The sequence below is a fragment of the Asterias amurensis genome, chromosome 1 (genome assembly GCF_032118995.1).
Source record: "Asterias amurensis chromosome 1, ASM3211899v1".
NCBI lineage: Eukaryota > Metazoa > Echinodermata > Asteroidea > Forcipulatida > Asteriidae > Asterias > Asterias amurensis.
Window position 1 is genome coordinate 10,784,415 of NC_092648.1, and position 17,173 is coordinate 10,801,587.

The window sequence follows — 17,173 nt, forward strand, 5'->3', positions numbered from 1 at the left end:
TTTCAGTATCATGTGTGTATGTCCGATAGTAACTCAGTCGAGTCATGGTAGTTTTTTGAACAATTTGTGTAAATTGTTCTAAAATAAAGTACTAAGGTTTGCAGATGGATCGATTTTACACTATTATGCTGGGTTTACTTAATTTTTTTTGGTTTATTTTTATAAAACATAAGTTGTTTTAGCTGGCTTGCAAAACATCAAATCCTCAAAAGCAATTAATTATAATTATGTTTGGAATATGTATTTTAAAGGAAAACGTTGCCTTGGATCGGTCGAGTTGGTCTTTGAAAAGCGTATGTAACCGTTTGTTATAGAATGCATATGGATAGAAAGATATTCTAAAAGTAGAATATGATGACCAACTCGACCGATCCAAGGCAATGTGTTCCTTTAAAGGAACACGTTGCCTTGGATCGGACGAGTTGGTCTATTAAAAGCGTTTGAAACCGTTTATGAAATGCGTATGGTTAGAAAGATGTTTTAAAAGTAGAATATAGTGATCCACACAAGTATCACTCGAAACTGCACGGTTTTCCTTTTACGTCGCGAACTATCACGGTCGGCCATTTATGGGAGTCAAAATGTTGACTCCCGTAAATGGCCGACCGTGTTAGTCGACAGGGTAAAAAGAAAACCACGCAATTTCGAGGCATATTTGTGTAGATCATTGTATTCTACTTTTACAATATCTTTCTAACCATATACATTTTACAACAAACGGTTACAGAACGATTATCAAAGACAACTCGACCGATCCAAGGCAACGTGTTCCTTTAAGGAGAAAGATTGATGCAATAATTGGCACGGGGAAAACAATTATTTGATGGCAGTGTATACTTTTGAAAATGTCTTACTTTGGTGAATCACAAATTCACAACAAAATGCATACACTCTAAGAAAAAAATACCCATTGGTGCGTAAAATTTTACTCTTTGTGGTGTTCAAGAGGGAACATGGTCGTTTGGAGGGTAAAACGCATACGCAACAGGGGTTGCGTCGTAATGTACTCAATTTCTGTGTAAAACGGCTACCCAACTATGCGTCAAATTTCTTACCCAACTTTGTTGTGTCAAAATGTACCCAACAATCGTTCCTGCCTAATAGCTTTCTTAGACTAAAATTGGTTTCTAAGAAAATATCTCTTTGTTTCAAACTACACTACTTAAAATGGTGTTGTTTCTAAAATAAAATAAAAAATTGTATAATGTCATTAGCTCTCCAGTGTATTTGAAGTTTTTTTATGGTCATTAATGTTCTGAGTAATTACAAAAAGAATACCCTCCCTTTAAAGTGACATTGGCCTAGAAACCATCTGTGTGTAGTATTGATTTGTTACTGTGAACACATTCCATACTTATAGATTATTTCCGTTTGTTCTAGTTATTGCAGATACCTGACCTTGATAAGAATGGGGATGGATTATATTAATGCTTACTCCAGAGAGCGAACAAGAAGCCAAATAAAGCCGACCAAAAGGAGACCCACCAAACAGGATGTCTTCGGCACTCAAACTTTCCGATTCCCTGGCAGCCGGCATGTGGACGGTTGCCCTGATGATCATCTTCATCAACGTGCTTCTTATTGTCATGGGCTGGCCGCGGAAGAAAGAGACTACTGTCAACGGATTTTACCTGTACTACCTGTTGCTCTGTAACCTTCTGACAGCGATCTTCGTCTTGCTACTCGCGTCCATGAACAACGGTATCAAGGAGGACGATGGTGGGGATAAGAAATACAGAGCCCTCTGCTCCTTCTCCGGGTATTTAGGGATCGCGTCTTGGTTGCTGTCTCTGTCAGGGATGTTGACCATGGCCAGCAACATCCTGCTCTGGCTGCTTTTCCCGCGACGATTCAAACGAGGGAAGAACTACTTACCGAAGATGCGGGCCATTGCCTTCATTGAAGCTTTGATCATCATCGTGGTCCTTATTGTGCCGTTTCTCCCGGTTGATGTCTTCGAGATTGCACAAGGGAGCTCTCGCCACAGACTATGTCTTCCTCTGTATCACCTCTTCACTCCAATGTGGGAGGTCACACTTGTTCTCTACGTCTTGGAATCCCTTGGCATCTTCATCATCTTCCTCCTATGTGCCGTGATGTTCTGCCATCTCGGTCGACAACAGAACATTCTCGAGTCTGCCATTCCAATGGAAGCGCGAGTCGTCCGGAAGAACTCTCTCCTGGTGAAGAGATTGTCTTGTCTATATCTTGGGATGGGATTCTTCTGGATCCCGCCACTTCTGACACTACTCTGCATGTTTGCTGGGATTAATGTATCTGATACAGTGCTACAGTGGATGTTCGGGGTGGTTCAACCGTTTGGGAGTGCGGCAGGACCTTTCCTGTACCTGCTTAGGGTTAGCTGTAAAAATTACACTTTTTCGTCATGTCTAAAAGGAGCAAAAAACAAAGGTATGTGTTATTGTCTACTTCTTGAAATTGTTACTTTTGAAATCGTGTTTTAAATATGTGTTTGTTTTATAAGAAGTGGTGACTCAGAGAAGAGACGTTTATGTTATTTTACAGTTGCATACAAGATTGGGCGGGACTAGGATGAGGGTCCCCCTCCCCTCCTCCGTTCAGAACCCTACCCCTCCGGCCCCCTGCCCCCTGCCCCCTTCGGTCGACAAAATAGGCAAAGGAATGATTTGCTAAAAACAAAACTTGTCATCACCCCACTTATGCCAAACTAAATGAACATGCATTGTTATGCCACTGTTATTCTCATACATGTATCGACGTTTCGACCAGCTTACTTTAGTCGTATTCAGGAGACCTTTGTTGTATGATATTTGAAAGCTTCTCACTTCTTCTAAAACACCAACATGTATTTTGCCATTCAACTTTTAAATATAAAGCACTGCTCCACTGCAATGAAACGTATTAGCTGATGTTTCTTTAAAAGAATAATAGTTTTAAAGCTAAAAACTCCGCTAGATTTTATTGTTACTCTAACGCATGGATTTTGGTTACACCTTTTTAAATTTTGACTCATGAACTATTTTTATTGAATCTTTAATCTTTCCCCCTCAGGACAAAATGACGGTAGGCAGAAACTTCTTTATAACGTGCATGATTGTGATGTTTAATATACGTTATTTGCACCATTGTGATGTGTGGTTTTTATTTGTGCTTGTCACTTGTCAATCATAACTCTGTGGTGTGTGTAATTAATACCTTTGTACTTGACATTCCAAAGGTCAAAAACACAAGTACTACCTGCAATATGTCAACACTAATGACTCAACAAGGTGATAAACGTCTGTTAGAGCTTAAAACGAACAACACTAATTTATTGTAATACAAAATATTAACGGGCACGCAAGAAAAGCAAACAAACAACAATACAAACACTTTTTTACATTGTTGTTGGTTCACCTTTGTTTTTTTTTCGTTGTCATATCTTTTGTAATGAAATTCAAAATATTTGGAAAAGCACACTTAATGTGTGTGTATCACCGCACACAAAGAACTAATTGCTTGTGAAAACACATTATTGAAACCAAAACATACAAAGAACTAGCGTTTGTACAACCAATTTGGGGTAGGGGGTGGCTGTGGGTGGTCAGTTGTATGAGGCTCAGAATATAGGGTGCGTTCGTTTACCATTCCCTGGGTCGACCCCGGTGTGTGGCGGTTTCTTTTTCCTGGACGAACGTGGGTAACTATCTGCACACGTTAGTCCTGGAAAAAAAAACCGCCACACACCGGGGTCGACCCGGGGAAGCTAATCGAACGCACCCACTGAAACCAAAACGTACAGGAGAGGGGCGGGGATTGATTGCTTTAGTTATACACGAAGTTTAAGCAATCACAACAAGTTAATATTCCCTCTCCATTTTGGTTACAATTTGCTTTTCATTTGAACCACTAATACTAATAACAGTGAGATGATTTCTGTACATTGGATTGTGTAGGGTAAAGTTCATCTGGGTAGCAACTTTAACACTCGCACTGTCTGACCATTCAATACCATTCTCATTGACCGGTTTTTAAAAGGGTGAATAGATTGTGCCTGCAATATGACACCGTGTTGTTGTGAATGACTTGTACACAGTTAACCCTCTTACTGTTTGACCATTCAAAAGTCCATTGTGGTTCTTATTGACAGATTATGCCAACCTGCAATATGATATCATGCTGTGAATGTGTATAATAGTCAACCCTCTTACTGTCTGACCATTCAGTATAGTCCATTGTGGTTCTTAATGACAAACTATGCCGTCCTGCAATATGATACCGTGTTGTTGTAAATGATTAGTACATAGTCAACCCTCTTACTGTCTGACCATTCAATATAATTCATTGTGGTTCTTATTGACAAACTTTGCCGTCCTGCAATATGATACCTTGTTGTGAACGGCCATACAACCCTCCTACTGTCTGATCATTCAATATCATCCTTTGTGGTTCATAAACTATGCCGCCCTGCAATATGATATCATGTTGAGCATACATGGTACACAGTCGACCCTCTTACTATCTGACTATACAATATCATCTATTGTGATTTTTAATGAAAGGGCAATAATTATGTACAAACAACTCTAGCCTGCAAAATGGTATCATGTGATGAATGTAAACTTAACAGTACACAGAACTAACTCTCCGACTGTCCCGTTCAACATTATTTGCTGTGGTTTTGAATGATAGACGAACTATACAGCAAAAGTGAATCGAATTTGTAATAATGTACACTTTGCATCACTTAAGACGGTCGAATTGTTTAGCATTTGGGGTTGTCCTCACTCAATCTTAATGAAGATGTACGAGTTGAACTTGCACAAAGTCTACATGTTTTACCATATTTCTCTGTCGATCTTCATGAAAAATAATATATTATTTGACCTTTAAGTGTCTATTTTGCCTTTCTACTCTCGATCTTCACGAATAGTATGATATCCTTTCGTTTTGTGTTTTCTTCACACGGCCTGATTTGGATGCGAGTGTTTTTCTTTCAGTTTGAAGCGTTGTGTTGTTGTCATAGTCAGTGTCTAATAAATGTCATTCTCTCGCAGGCAAGTTTGAGATGTGTTATTTCTAATTTCCACCATTGTGTCTCAGGCAATTTTAGCTCATTAACATTCACCATTAATTGTGTACTATGATGTGTGCGTGAGTGTTTAACCACTGACATAGGTTTCCATTATGTAGTAGTATGTTAATTGCATGAATACATGGATTATTTTGTTTATTTTTTTTCTTCAGTTTGATGTACCTAGGTTAGAAAAAAAAGAAAACAAATTTGTATGAAGCATTTATCCCTTTATCCTTACCAGTCCTGTTTAAAGACACTGGACACTATTGGTAATTGTCAAAGACTAGCCTTCACATTTGGTGTATCTCAACTCAACATATGCATAAAATAACAAACCTGTGAAAATTTCAGCTCAATCGGTCATCGAACTTGCGAGATATGAATGAAAGAAAAAAACACCCTTGTCACACGAAGGTGTGTGCGTTTAGATGGTTGATTTCGAGACCTCAAGTTCTAAATCTGAGGTCTCGAAATCAAATTCGTGGAAAATTACTTCTTACTCAAAAACTATGGCACTTCAATAGTGTCCACTGCCTTTAATACATTCAAAAGAACAATAACCTGCCTGATTATTCAATTAATGGAAACTATTCAACAGCAGTACTTGGAAACGAACCACCAAATTCTGCTGAATTTTAAAGATGACACAAATACATTAGCAGTTCCAATGAACGGATGAAGGAATGAAAAATAACCATCTGCTTAATTTTTAAGAGGACCCAGATACATCAGGATTTTCAAAGAACGGACCTTAAAGGAATCGAATTGCAAATGGACCAAGTTAAAATTAGATATGCCATCAGATATATGAAGCGTGTCTTCTGAAACTGCACGTACTTTTTTTTTTTTTTTTTTTTTTTTTTTAAATCTTTAGTTGTAGTTCTGAGAATGGACCCTAAAGAACTCGACTTGCGATCGGATCAAGTTAAAATGATGCCAGATATCTAGAGTGTGTTTTCTGAAACTGCACGTCCTGCTTTTTTCTTTCATGTTCAGTTGAGAAGACCAAGAACGCGGTGCAACTGCAAGTCGGTCAGATGACCGGAACCATTACAGTGCCGAAGAAGATGGATGTGTATAGGATGGCAAACGGAAAGGACGCTACTGCATCAGTAGAAAGCGTCTCATCACCTAGCCAGAGGAGCGGTAAATGCTTAAATGCACCGCCCGTGGTGCACTGGGTGGAGACGGTGCCGATCATTGGGCGTCATATGAACATGGTAAGGAAACGGAATATGCATGGATTTTTGAAACTTTGCAGGGAGTATAATTTAAGGTAGAACCGAGAGGAAATCTATTTTAAGTAGTGTTGGTTCTGAAATTAAAACAACATTTCAGTTAAAGGCAGTGGACACTATAGGTAATTGCTTAAAATATTTATTATCATAAAACCTTACTTAATTACGAGTAATGGCTCCCTCTGAAGTAATGTAGTTTTCGAGAAGGTGTAATTTTCCATGAATTTGATTTCGAGACCTCATATTTAGAATTTGAGGTCCCGAAATCAAGCATCTGAAAGCAGACAACTTCGTGTGACAAGTGTGTTTGTTTCTTTCATTATTATCTCGCAACTTCGACGACCGATTGAGCTCAAATTTTCACAGCTTTGTTATTTTGTGCATATGTTGAGATAAACCAACTGAAGAGTAGTCTTTGACAATTACCGTTAGTGTCCACTGTCTTTAAGCAGAACCTTAAGTACACACAAACGTCATGACAAAACAATTGTTTACAGATTGCTGTCAACAAATCATAGAAAATATCTAAAACACAAGTCACACAGTATACTGAATGATTGTAAAAATCATGTAGATTATATTTCAATTATTTTTATATGCCTGCGTTTTGAAATGAGTTTCACAAAACAACTCTATAAAAACTAGTACATTTATAAGCAATTCCAAACGTAAAAGTAATACAATTCCAGAATATCCAAAATCTAGCTTTCTGGTATATGAGATAATATCTCTGTTATTTGTTACTTGTTAAGCATGTCATTATTTATACTAACTTGCACAGCGACATTTTCATTAGACAGTATAACCCTCAATCATTATAAGCAACAATTTATCTACTAATAAAGACCGTCGCCATAAGACCAGATAGATACCTAAATGGGGAGCAATTTATCAGGCAAGCCGAACGCTTGTAAGCTATAAAAACCGACGTACCCTAAAGGGATGGCTTTCATACGAGAAAAAAAATACGGTCAATACATTGAAGACGAAACTTGAGATGAATTCTAGAGAACGTTTTTGCGTCACACTATATTATCAGATTGCGGTTGCATTTGCCCACAGTGATCCCGAGTTAGAGAGAGATTCTTTAAAGGCACTGTGTGAACACGTTTGTTAAATGTCAAAGACCCCTGTTCTCACTTGATGTATCCCAACATATGCATACAATAACAAATCTGTGAAAAATTGGGCTCAATTGGTCATCGAAGTGAAACGAAAATGTTGAAAGAAAAACCCTTGTTGCACAAAATGTGTGTCCGTTTTAGATGCCTGAAAAAGGCTTATTAAAATACTTTAGTGAGAAATTATCGATTTCTCAAAAACTACGTTTCTTCAGAGGGATTCGTTTTTCACGATATTTTATACAATTCAGCTATCCGTTGCTCATGTGTCGATGCTAATTTATTTTCGGAGTAATTTACAAACGTGGCCAGTGCCTTTAAACCAAGGAACAATCCCCTCTATTACACCGGTGCTGGGATTTATTCAGCCAGCGGCAATATTTTGATTACAGTGAAGCTACACAAAAATATACTGCCGCATTTCCATTGATTGGCAAGCTGAAGTAGAGCCACAAGGTTCATTTTTTTGTCCATGTCCATATTTTGTATTTGCTGTGAAATCTTGCACGAATAGTGCTGGCAAATAATTACACATGTATGTTAGCATCTGCTTATGGATTGGTGCACACATTACTATACAATTCAGTGTAACTTTTTATATTGAAGTTTAAATTGTACAGAAAAGCATTCAGTCTTGCAAGAAAATTCATATGAATTAAAGCTATTTCTTTATTATACATGTGATATTTATTACACTAATATGTTTGAAAAACACATTAACTTACAAGACTATTGTTAATACTTTTTAAATATATTTTAGTGAAGGGTTTGGATCAACAATACAACCTCTTTCCCTCCGTATAGGTCTGTTCCCAGCCTTTGTCTTTTATACAGATATTTTTAATGTAAATGTGCCAACGAGTTTGACCTGGTTCCTCCTATATATCAGGGTGTTTGTTGAGTGTGAAAACAGGCTTTTTGCTTCTTCTCACTTATACACTCTTGCTTTTCTGAGATGTAAAACAAACAAACAACCCAACAGCTTTAACCACGTAGGCCCTATTGCATATCTGTGGAACTACTTGCATATGTGCATGTTTCCCTTAATCCTGCAGTCTAGCCGGTTTGAAAAGGAATGTCAATTCCTACCCTTGAATATTTTTATCATAATTGTTCCTCTTGTATGCCTTTACAGAGAGTGGCTTTTAGCCTCGGGCGAACTTGCGTTTTGTTTAAAATCAATGAACTAACACAAACTTGTTTCTGTTCTGCTCGTAGTTAAACTCACGACATAAAGCAAAACAAATTCACAACTCATTTTGAAACATAAACCCTAAAATTGTGTGTTTAATTACACAACATTTTTTTAAAGAGGGAAGATTATTTCAACCTTCGTCCTACCCTCAATAAACACACCATCGAATCAATTCATTAAAACCTTCATCAAATCAAGTTCTCATTTTGTTGTAAAGGATTATGTTCACAATACACGTGCTTGTTTTATGGGTCTTAAAATGACTACTGAAAAAAAAATGGGATCTTGAAATTGACACCATGGGTGTTGTCAGCCACATGATACCGAAGAGAGGTTCAAAATTAACTGTTTCTGCAGAAATTAGTGTTATTTTAACACCCTGCGGTGTACATTTCGATTCTCTCTTCGGTAGCTGTATGTGACAATACCCCTGGTGTCAATTTTAACAGCCCAGTTTTTGCCGTGTAGTACGTATCATCGTTCAGATGGGAAATGTTTTCTACAGGCTTGTAGAACTTAACAATCAGTGAGCTTCCAGATTGATCAAATCGTTTTAGATAACAATAACTGATCCTAAGAAATGAATTTTGTAGAATGTTGTAATCTGATTTTTAAAAATAAATAAAAACTGCTCTGACCACAAACTGAACAAATTTTCCACAAAACGCTCCGAGCTTTTATCAAGGTTCACATAACATTTTGACAATAGTTTTTTCTTTTTTAAAACTACTCTTTGTTGTTTTTAAGTGTTATAAAATCATGTATATGTTGATGTGTAGAATTTTGCCATCGTTGAGTGACAACCTAGCCCTGGCGGCCTTACATTTTCGTATTATACTATAGTTAGGACTCTGTATCTGTGTACAGAGAAAGAGTCCTATAATTATAGGGCTAAGTGACAACCCATAAATGGATCACCTCGTCGCGTTCTCTTAAACTTTAACTGTACATTAATTTCTCTAAACAGTCGGTACTTTTTAATATGGCCCACATCACATTTTGACAATGATCGTTTTTGTTAGAGAAGTACTCTAATTGACATATCTTCATTTTATGTATTGTAGTATCATTTTTCTTTTGAAATGTAGAACTTTGGCATCGTCGAGTGGCAATCAAAGAACGGGTCACCTCGTCGCGGTCTCCTAAAGATCTTCACCAAGCCTCACACCAGGGAATGGCGCAATGAGTCTGCCATACTGTACAGATTGAGCAAACTGGAACATCACCGTAACATTGTGGAGTATCTGTGGCACTCTAAGAGTTCACAGACCAAGCTGGACCGGGTCCAGAGATCTCCGGATACCCATGATGAGAAGTCGACTCTCCAGAGGTAAGTTAAATTATATTCAAATTGCCGTTTAGTATGATTATCTTTTAAACAATTTATTTTTTAGACAATGTATTGTCCGGATAATATTTGTTGTATTTAACATTAACACATCAACAACAACAATAACCACCACAACAACAACAACAACAACAACAACAACAGCAACATAACAAAATCAACAAAACAGTCATACATTAATTCCACATTAATAAAAGTCCACAAAACTGTAGTAATCGACGAGAAATCAAATCAAACCTTTCCGAAAATATCTTAAATACACTTTAAAGACATTTGTCGGCTTTTACATCTCTGTCCTTCGTGGGTCTTGTTTTAACACACTGGGTGTCATGTTTGTTGCTGTGTACAGTCTTGAAAACACCATATCATTAATATTTATACACTTTTTATCCGTGCACACTTCAAGTGTTGATGCAAATGTTTTATTTATTTTTTTGCATTTTGCTTCTACTTTCGCCCTTTTATAGTAAACGGTCTTAAATAATATCTTGTCAAGGATATAAGAATAATAAACACATCTATGATTTGAGGCATTGCATGGTGAGGTATCAATACACATTGATAATGAACAAATTGAAAAACACATACGAAAAAACTACGATGAACTTTCAAACAGATATTGTTTTAAGAGTTCACTATAACCTTACACAACATAAATTATCGCATCTTGTTGACTTCATTTCCAAATTATTCGGTCTTGTTATCCTAGTCGGACACCTGCAAACATTATTCAAGCTTTACCGAGTGGATGAACTTCCTTATAATGTTGGCTTTTTTTTCTGATGGATTGCCTTAAATAACATCTTGTCCAAAAATATAAGAGTGATAAATACTTCAAGACAAACAAAAACTCAGTGAACTGTTAAACATACATTCATAAATACCTCAGACAGTTTCGCTATTCCTATTGGTGGAGAGCGCGTCACGTGGGTGTGTATAAACCTTTGTTTATGACCAGTTAAAAGTGTTGAAACATTGGCGTGACACGCGAGCTTGCACCTGTTCTTATAAGACAGTTTCATTCCTATTGGCCGAGCGCAACGGCCGGGAACAGTTGTGCCACACCACGCGATACGAGCGACGCGCACAGCATTCCTTTATAAGGAGTTGTTTACCCGAGGGCGGCGGAGGGCCTTACCATTTCATAGCTGGAGGGGTGTTGTGTTGAAAAAAATCATTGAACAATAACCATTTTTGTATTTATTTTACTTTTTGACCCAAAGTGTTGATGTTTTTTTTTACCGAAAAGGTATTTATGAATGGGAATCAAAGTGTGTTGAATCGGTTTTCAACTAGTGGTTTAAACCTGCCGAGGCCTGGTTCTTTATAAATTATCAAGAACCAGGCCTCGTTGGGATTAAACCAGTAGTTGAAAACCTCTTCACCACACATTGATTCCCTTATTGTTTTTTGTAGTTTACTAATAGGCCGACACACTATACACGTCTTGTAGACTTCATTTTCAATTTTTCGGTATTGCATTTACTGAGTTGGTGAACTTTCTTACCCGATGAAAAAAACAAGGTATAATTTTTGATGAAATGTTATATTTGTTTATACAAAATTTACTTTACGATTGCTTTGTGTTAAAAAACACAAGGAACGTAACAGAATTGGTAAGAAACAAAAATCGTGAAGATCACAGATTTACATAAAACTTACACGGTCTAATAATGATGATGGTAGAAAACATCCCTTGAAATATTTCTGTCTGAAATATCATATTTAATGAGAAATAAATAATCTAACTTCGCGTTTGCAGTTTATCGCTCAGTGAGCGTTTTATTCATTTTTATTTTGGCATCGATGCAATGCAAAATTTGTAATCGGTTTTTCACTATTCTCTCGTGACCCAGATGGCCGATCGATCTCAAAATTCCACATGTTGGTCAGTTTATGTATATAGTGGGTTAAATAAAATGCTTGCACTGTCAGCCACTGTTTTATTAGCAAAAAAAAACAATTCTGTAATGTTCCTTTAAAGTTCACCATAACCTCACATCTATTCGTCCTGTTGACTTCATTTCCAAATTATTCGGTATCGTAACCCTAGTGAGGACACCTGCAAACATTATTCAAGCATTTACCGAGTGGGTGAACTTTCTTTCCCGATGAAGGTAAAAGGGTTCACCGTCATAACACCTGGATATCTTTACGTCCATTGTACCCGGAATGAAAAGGCATGCAGACGGCGTACGTATCAAGTTCACACGAGAGCGAATTCGTTCTATGTTTGCATCTCATCTACATTTAATTCAAATTGCTCACGGTTAAACGGGTTGATCAATGAGTGGAATAATGAATGATCTGAGGGAATGCCTGTGCTTTATTACTGCGACTAGGAATCGTGTCTACTATAGGCCTACAACACAGTGGTGCAATAGATATTTTTTACATGACATTAAACGACGGTTGACAGTGCAGTAACAAGTAGGGGAAGCAGTGGGAAATGAACCATGCCCATCAATAAAAGAAGAAAACAAGACAAAAAATAAAATAAATGAGTATGTACAAAGTAGAAACAAAACAAAAACCCAGAAAAGATACGAGTAAAAAAAAAAAAGATTGGGTATTGGGTATTAAAAAGTTGTGTTAAAATCCTCGTGCTTTCAAAACAATATTTTTAATCACACAAAAATACAATGTGGAAATGCTCCGTGATTCCACGCAATCTCAAAAATGCAGCGTAGTGGGGCATCCTTTTGTTCCTTCCTTTCGTCCTTTCGTTGCTGAACTTAAAGGAACACGTTGCCTTGGATCGGTCGAGTTGGTCTATAAAACGCGTTTTTAACCGTTTGTTATAAAATACATATGAGTAGAAAGATGTAGTAAAAGTAGAATACAATGATCTACACAAATTTGCCTCGAAATTGCGGGTTTTCCTTTTACTTTGCGAACTAACGCGGTCGGCCATTTATGGGAGTCAAAAATTTGACTCCCGTAAATGGCCGACCGTGTTTGTCGACGAAGTAAAAGGAAAACCGTGCAATTTCGAGGCATGTTTGTGTGGATCATTGTATTCTACTTTTACAACATCTTTCTACCCATATGCATTTTATAACAAAAAGGTTAAAAACGCTTTTCAAAGACCAACTCGACCGATCCAAGGCAACGTGTTCCTTTAACAGTTTCCAATAGCCTTCATACACATATCTCCGTAAGGAGCACCCCGGTTTTTTTGTTTCATGTAATGTTCATGTAGAGTACTTTTGTTTTCCGTTTTCAAGTTTGTTTTATTATTGGTTTCCATAAAGAAACCAACAAGAGCACATTTTAGCAGATGATTATACACCAAATTCAAGCAAAAACACATGACCGAGGCTTAGCCTCTATACACAAACACACCAGGTCCCAATTTCATAGAGCTGCTTAAGCACAAAATGTTGCTTAAGCAAAAAATTCATTGCTTAGTAAAATCAGATTACCGGCCAAGACTCCACTCAATTGTTATGCTATTAGTAAACGACAGCTAAATACTAGTCATAAGCAATGTATATGGCATGACATTTTGGCCAGTAACATGTGTAAAATAAGCAAGCTATTTTCGTGCTTAAGCAAATTTTTTGCTTAAGCAGCTCTATGAAATTGGCCCCTGATCATTCCATTCCTCAACAGACACCGTGAATGCATCAGGATGCCAACATCACCTGCATACTTCCTAAACTGGCATCTTGCCAATCTGATTGTCAGAGCATCCTGGTGCCTCTAGTTATGCCTCAGTATCTAGGTGAAACATATAAGACCAGTTCTGCCTCAGTATCTAGGTGAACCTTTTTTAAATACCAAATTGGATTTAGTTTTTCCTGTCCGTGCTCATTTTGTATAATATTATTAGAGTTATAAAGTTGGCATCTGTTGAAAGTATTTCAGCTGTTTCTCTCAGCTATTGGTTTACGTTTAATTGCTTCAATAAACCATGTTGAACATTGAGTGTGGGTAATTAAAAACGTCAAATTTCAACCAACCATCATGGTTGGAAATTGCTTGATGTGTCCCATTCCAATTGAGATGCATTATAAGAATACAGTGTCATACGGTATGCTGTCACACCAAGAAGGAATTTCGTACGGTTCAAATACTCGCGTAGTGAAGTGACTGTAATGGCCTCACACTGTGAAATTGTGACATCCCCCAGCTGCGTCCCCCAAGAAATTGAAATTTTCTTTTTTGGAGGGAAGAAAGATTTAGTGCGTGCTGGGATTGATATTCAACAAGCCACTGTGGCAATAAGACTGCATTGAAGGGTCTTGTGGTTGAGGCCCCGTAAAATGGACCCAAAACCACTCATGGACGGATCGTCTAATGGCTTTGCCTTTCAGTTGGGAAACGTACGTTGAATTAATTTCGCCAACACGTCTTACGCTCGGCGCAGGTAAAACATATTCTAAAGGGAAACATACAGCATCTGTTTTTTGGGGGAAGTGCAAATTAAATTTCATCCTGTTTTCAGCAAAAGGACTTCTACACATGGAACAAGGAGATCATGTTCTAGATGAGGACAATAAAATTAAAACGTGGTTTATGTTTTACAAGTGATTAAGTTTATGTTCGTACACGTACGTGTGCGTGTCATGGCCAAGCATAATGAATACCGTACTAAAGTTCTGGTGTTTTTGATATGCGCGTGTTCAAGTCCCGGTCGTGCCACTAGTGTGTCCTTCAGCAAGGTAGTTTAGTTCCCTTAACGGTTTATCCTTAGGTTGGGACATTAAACCGTAGGTCCCGTGCACTGAGACTGGTCGTGCACGTTAAAGAACACAGAACACCCGTTCTGATTTTCCTCGAATTGCGAGCTAAAGTTTGATTAACTTCACTTATGAGGCATCCTTTGTTTCATTACCGGATAGTAATCTTAAAATTGAATGTATTCTACTCGGATAGTAATATTAATCGTAGTTTTACATATTTTTAAGCACGAGGGCAAACGAAATTTATATGGTATGCTTGCAAAACAACAACCAAACCTAGTATAATCTAATCCTGTCTAATTCAGACTCGGATATTATCAGGAACCGATTGGAATTGATCGAAAGTTTATAATCACTTATCTTTCAGATTAAAATCTAACAATTTTGTCTAAGGTTTAGTACTAACTACCTCTCCTGAAAGATGACTTGAATTTAAGGGTTCTACTAGGTCTAATGAGTATTATCGCCAAATAATGTTAATAAGATGCACATCTTCGTGCATGTACAGAATCCTCTTAATTATATAAATTACTGTCTACATCATTAGTTATGACACCTGGTAGACCTATGTAAATTATATGCACACCAAATGAGGTGTCAACGCCATCACTGAACGGAAGCAGACGACCGTTTCATTACGCGTGGTTACACGACCTTGGGGCGTGAGCAGATTATTTTTTTTTTCAGAAATGGTGCAACCAAAAATAACTAATCAATATTTTCAATCTGTCCTCGTAGAACGAGACAAAACAGTTGAACCCGGAATGTTGTTTTTCGTTTCATCTTCTTCTCACAGAGTATTTTCTCTGTCAATATTATAAGCGTCTGGGTAACCTTGTAGCTGATTTCAAGGTTGCGGATGGCTATTTTCGGCTGCCATGCTAAAGATAGGGATACGAGAGGCCAAGGGTAGTCCATATATATGTATTATATAAGTGTTGAAAAATCATATGCGTTAACAGCAATACATCTCTAGTCAGTGTGTATGCTGTATTGAGCATCATAGATTGAAGCGCTTGTGTTATGGCAACCCGTTAGGATCAATTGAGTTAGTGAGCGACGTGCTCTGTCGAGTTATTCGTTATCTTTGAACTGCTTGTTAACAACACCATAGGGCCTGACCCTTATTTAATAACCAGTACGTGTTTTATACATCACAATGCTATTGGAAACAAGGGGGATGTGGGTTGCTATGGTTGTCTTGTGATGGAGATTTGAATGTATATGTGTAGAATATATGGCTTAAAGGTGCAGTGCCGTCAAGATCAGAGCAAGCCCCATGAACATGGATTTGTGAAATTTTAAAGGCACACACACGAGCTCGTTCTCCAAAGATTTTGGCCGGGAGGGCGTACGTGCAGTAACTGGGTGGGAGTTCATAGCTTCCTAAACAGCCCCAAGCCTGCTTTGATCATGCCAGCACGTCCTTTAAAGCTAATGTCACACGTAGGCCACTAATTTTGGTGGGTCATAGGTTTGGCTAAAGAAGGGGTAGAGAGAGAAGTTGAAGCCATTGGACACTTTCAGCACAGAAAACAAAAATAAAGGTTCATAGATTTACAAATAACTTTCAGGGTTAACAGACGGTAATGGTGAAAGACTTCTCTTGAAATATTATTCCATGAAATGCTTTACTTTTCGAGAAAACATTAAAACAATTACGGATTTACGGACTTACGGATTTATTTTTAAACACATGTCATGACACGGCGAAACGTGCGGAAACAAGGGTGGGTTTTCCCTCGTTATTTTTTCCCGACTCCGATGACCGATTGAGCCTAAATTTTCACAGGTTTTTTATTTTGTATATCAGTTGTGATACACGAAGTGTGGGCGTTTGGACGACACTATCAAGTATGAAATATTTACCTACTTAATTCGAGTCAATTTGTCCGTAAAAATGACACCACGTGTTCCTTGCCTGTGACAGTCCTTAGGAATGGCTCAACATCATCCAAACTATTGATTGGTTTTACGCATAAACCGTCGTGTGAAAGCACTTTCCCGAGTCCTGTGAAAAAAACAAAGGCATATTATATATCAACCAAATAATAGTCTTCATCCCGATTCAATTTAACATTTTAAATCATTCAAATTATTGAACTGATGATAGTCGTCAAACTAGTCTCGTCTCACAATTAGAAAAAAACAACAATATTTCTGTATATTTTTGCACAGGTTTGTCTGTACGGCTTATTATCAACACGGCACCTTACGAGATTTCCTTCATAGTCATCCACGTACGATACAAGACAGCCATGTGCACGCCATAGCAACGCAGGTATCAGCAGGGGTGGCCTACCTGCATGCAATGAGCATCGTGCACGGTCTAGTGGAGACAACCAGTGTTCTCATTGGAGGTCATGTAGAGGTAAGGACAAAATCTGCTTAGTCATTGCTTTCTTCTATAATTATGTCTAGTTTTCTTTCGTGTTTTTCTTTCTCTTCTTATGTACGTTATATCCGTGTAACTATATGAAATTATTGAGTTCATGGTTGTTTTTAAATGAAGATTCAGTGAAAGAAAGGGCGACGTGTTCTTCTT

At 37.6% G+C, this 17,173-nt stretch overlaps 1 protein-coding gene across 3 annotated transcripts in view; it reads left to right on the plus strand.

The window, feature by feature from the left end:
- LOC139945382 (uncharacterized) overlaps positions 1-17,173 on the plus strand; it is a 73,023-nt gene that overhangs the window by 7,652 nt on the left and 48,198 nt on the right. For all 3 annotated transcript variants that reach the window (XM_071942740.1, XM_071942733.1, XM_071942747.1), the window contains 4 exons: positions 1,381-2,412; positions 6,035-6,258; positions 9,681-9,922; positions 16,807-16,999. In XM_071942740.1, coding sequence (XP_071798841.1) covers positions 1,494-2,412; positions 6,035-6,258; positions 9,681-9,922; positions 16,807-16,999 — 1,578 coding nt within the window. In that variant the 5' untranslated portion in view covers positions 1,381-1,493. The remainder of the gene's footprint in view (positions 1-1,380; positions 2,413-6,034; positions 6,259-9,680; positions 9,923-16,806; positions 17,000-17,173) is intronic.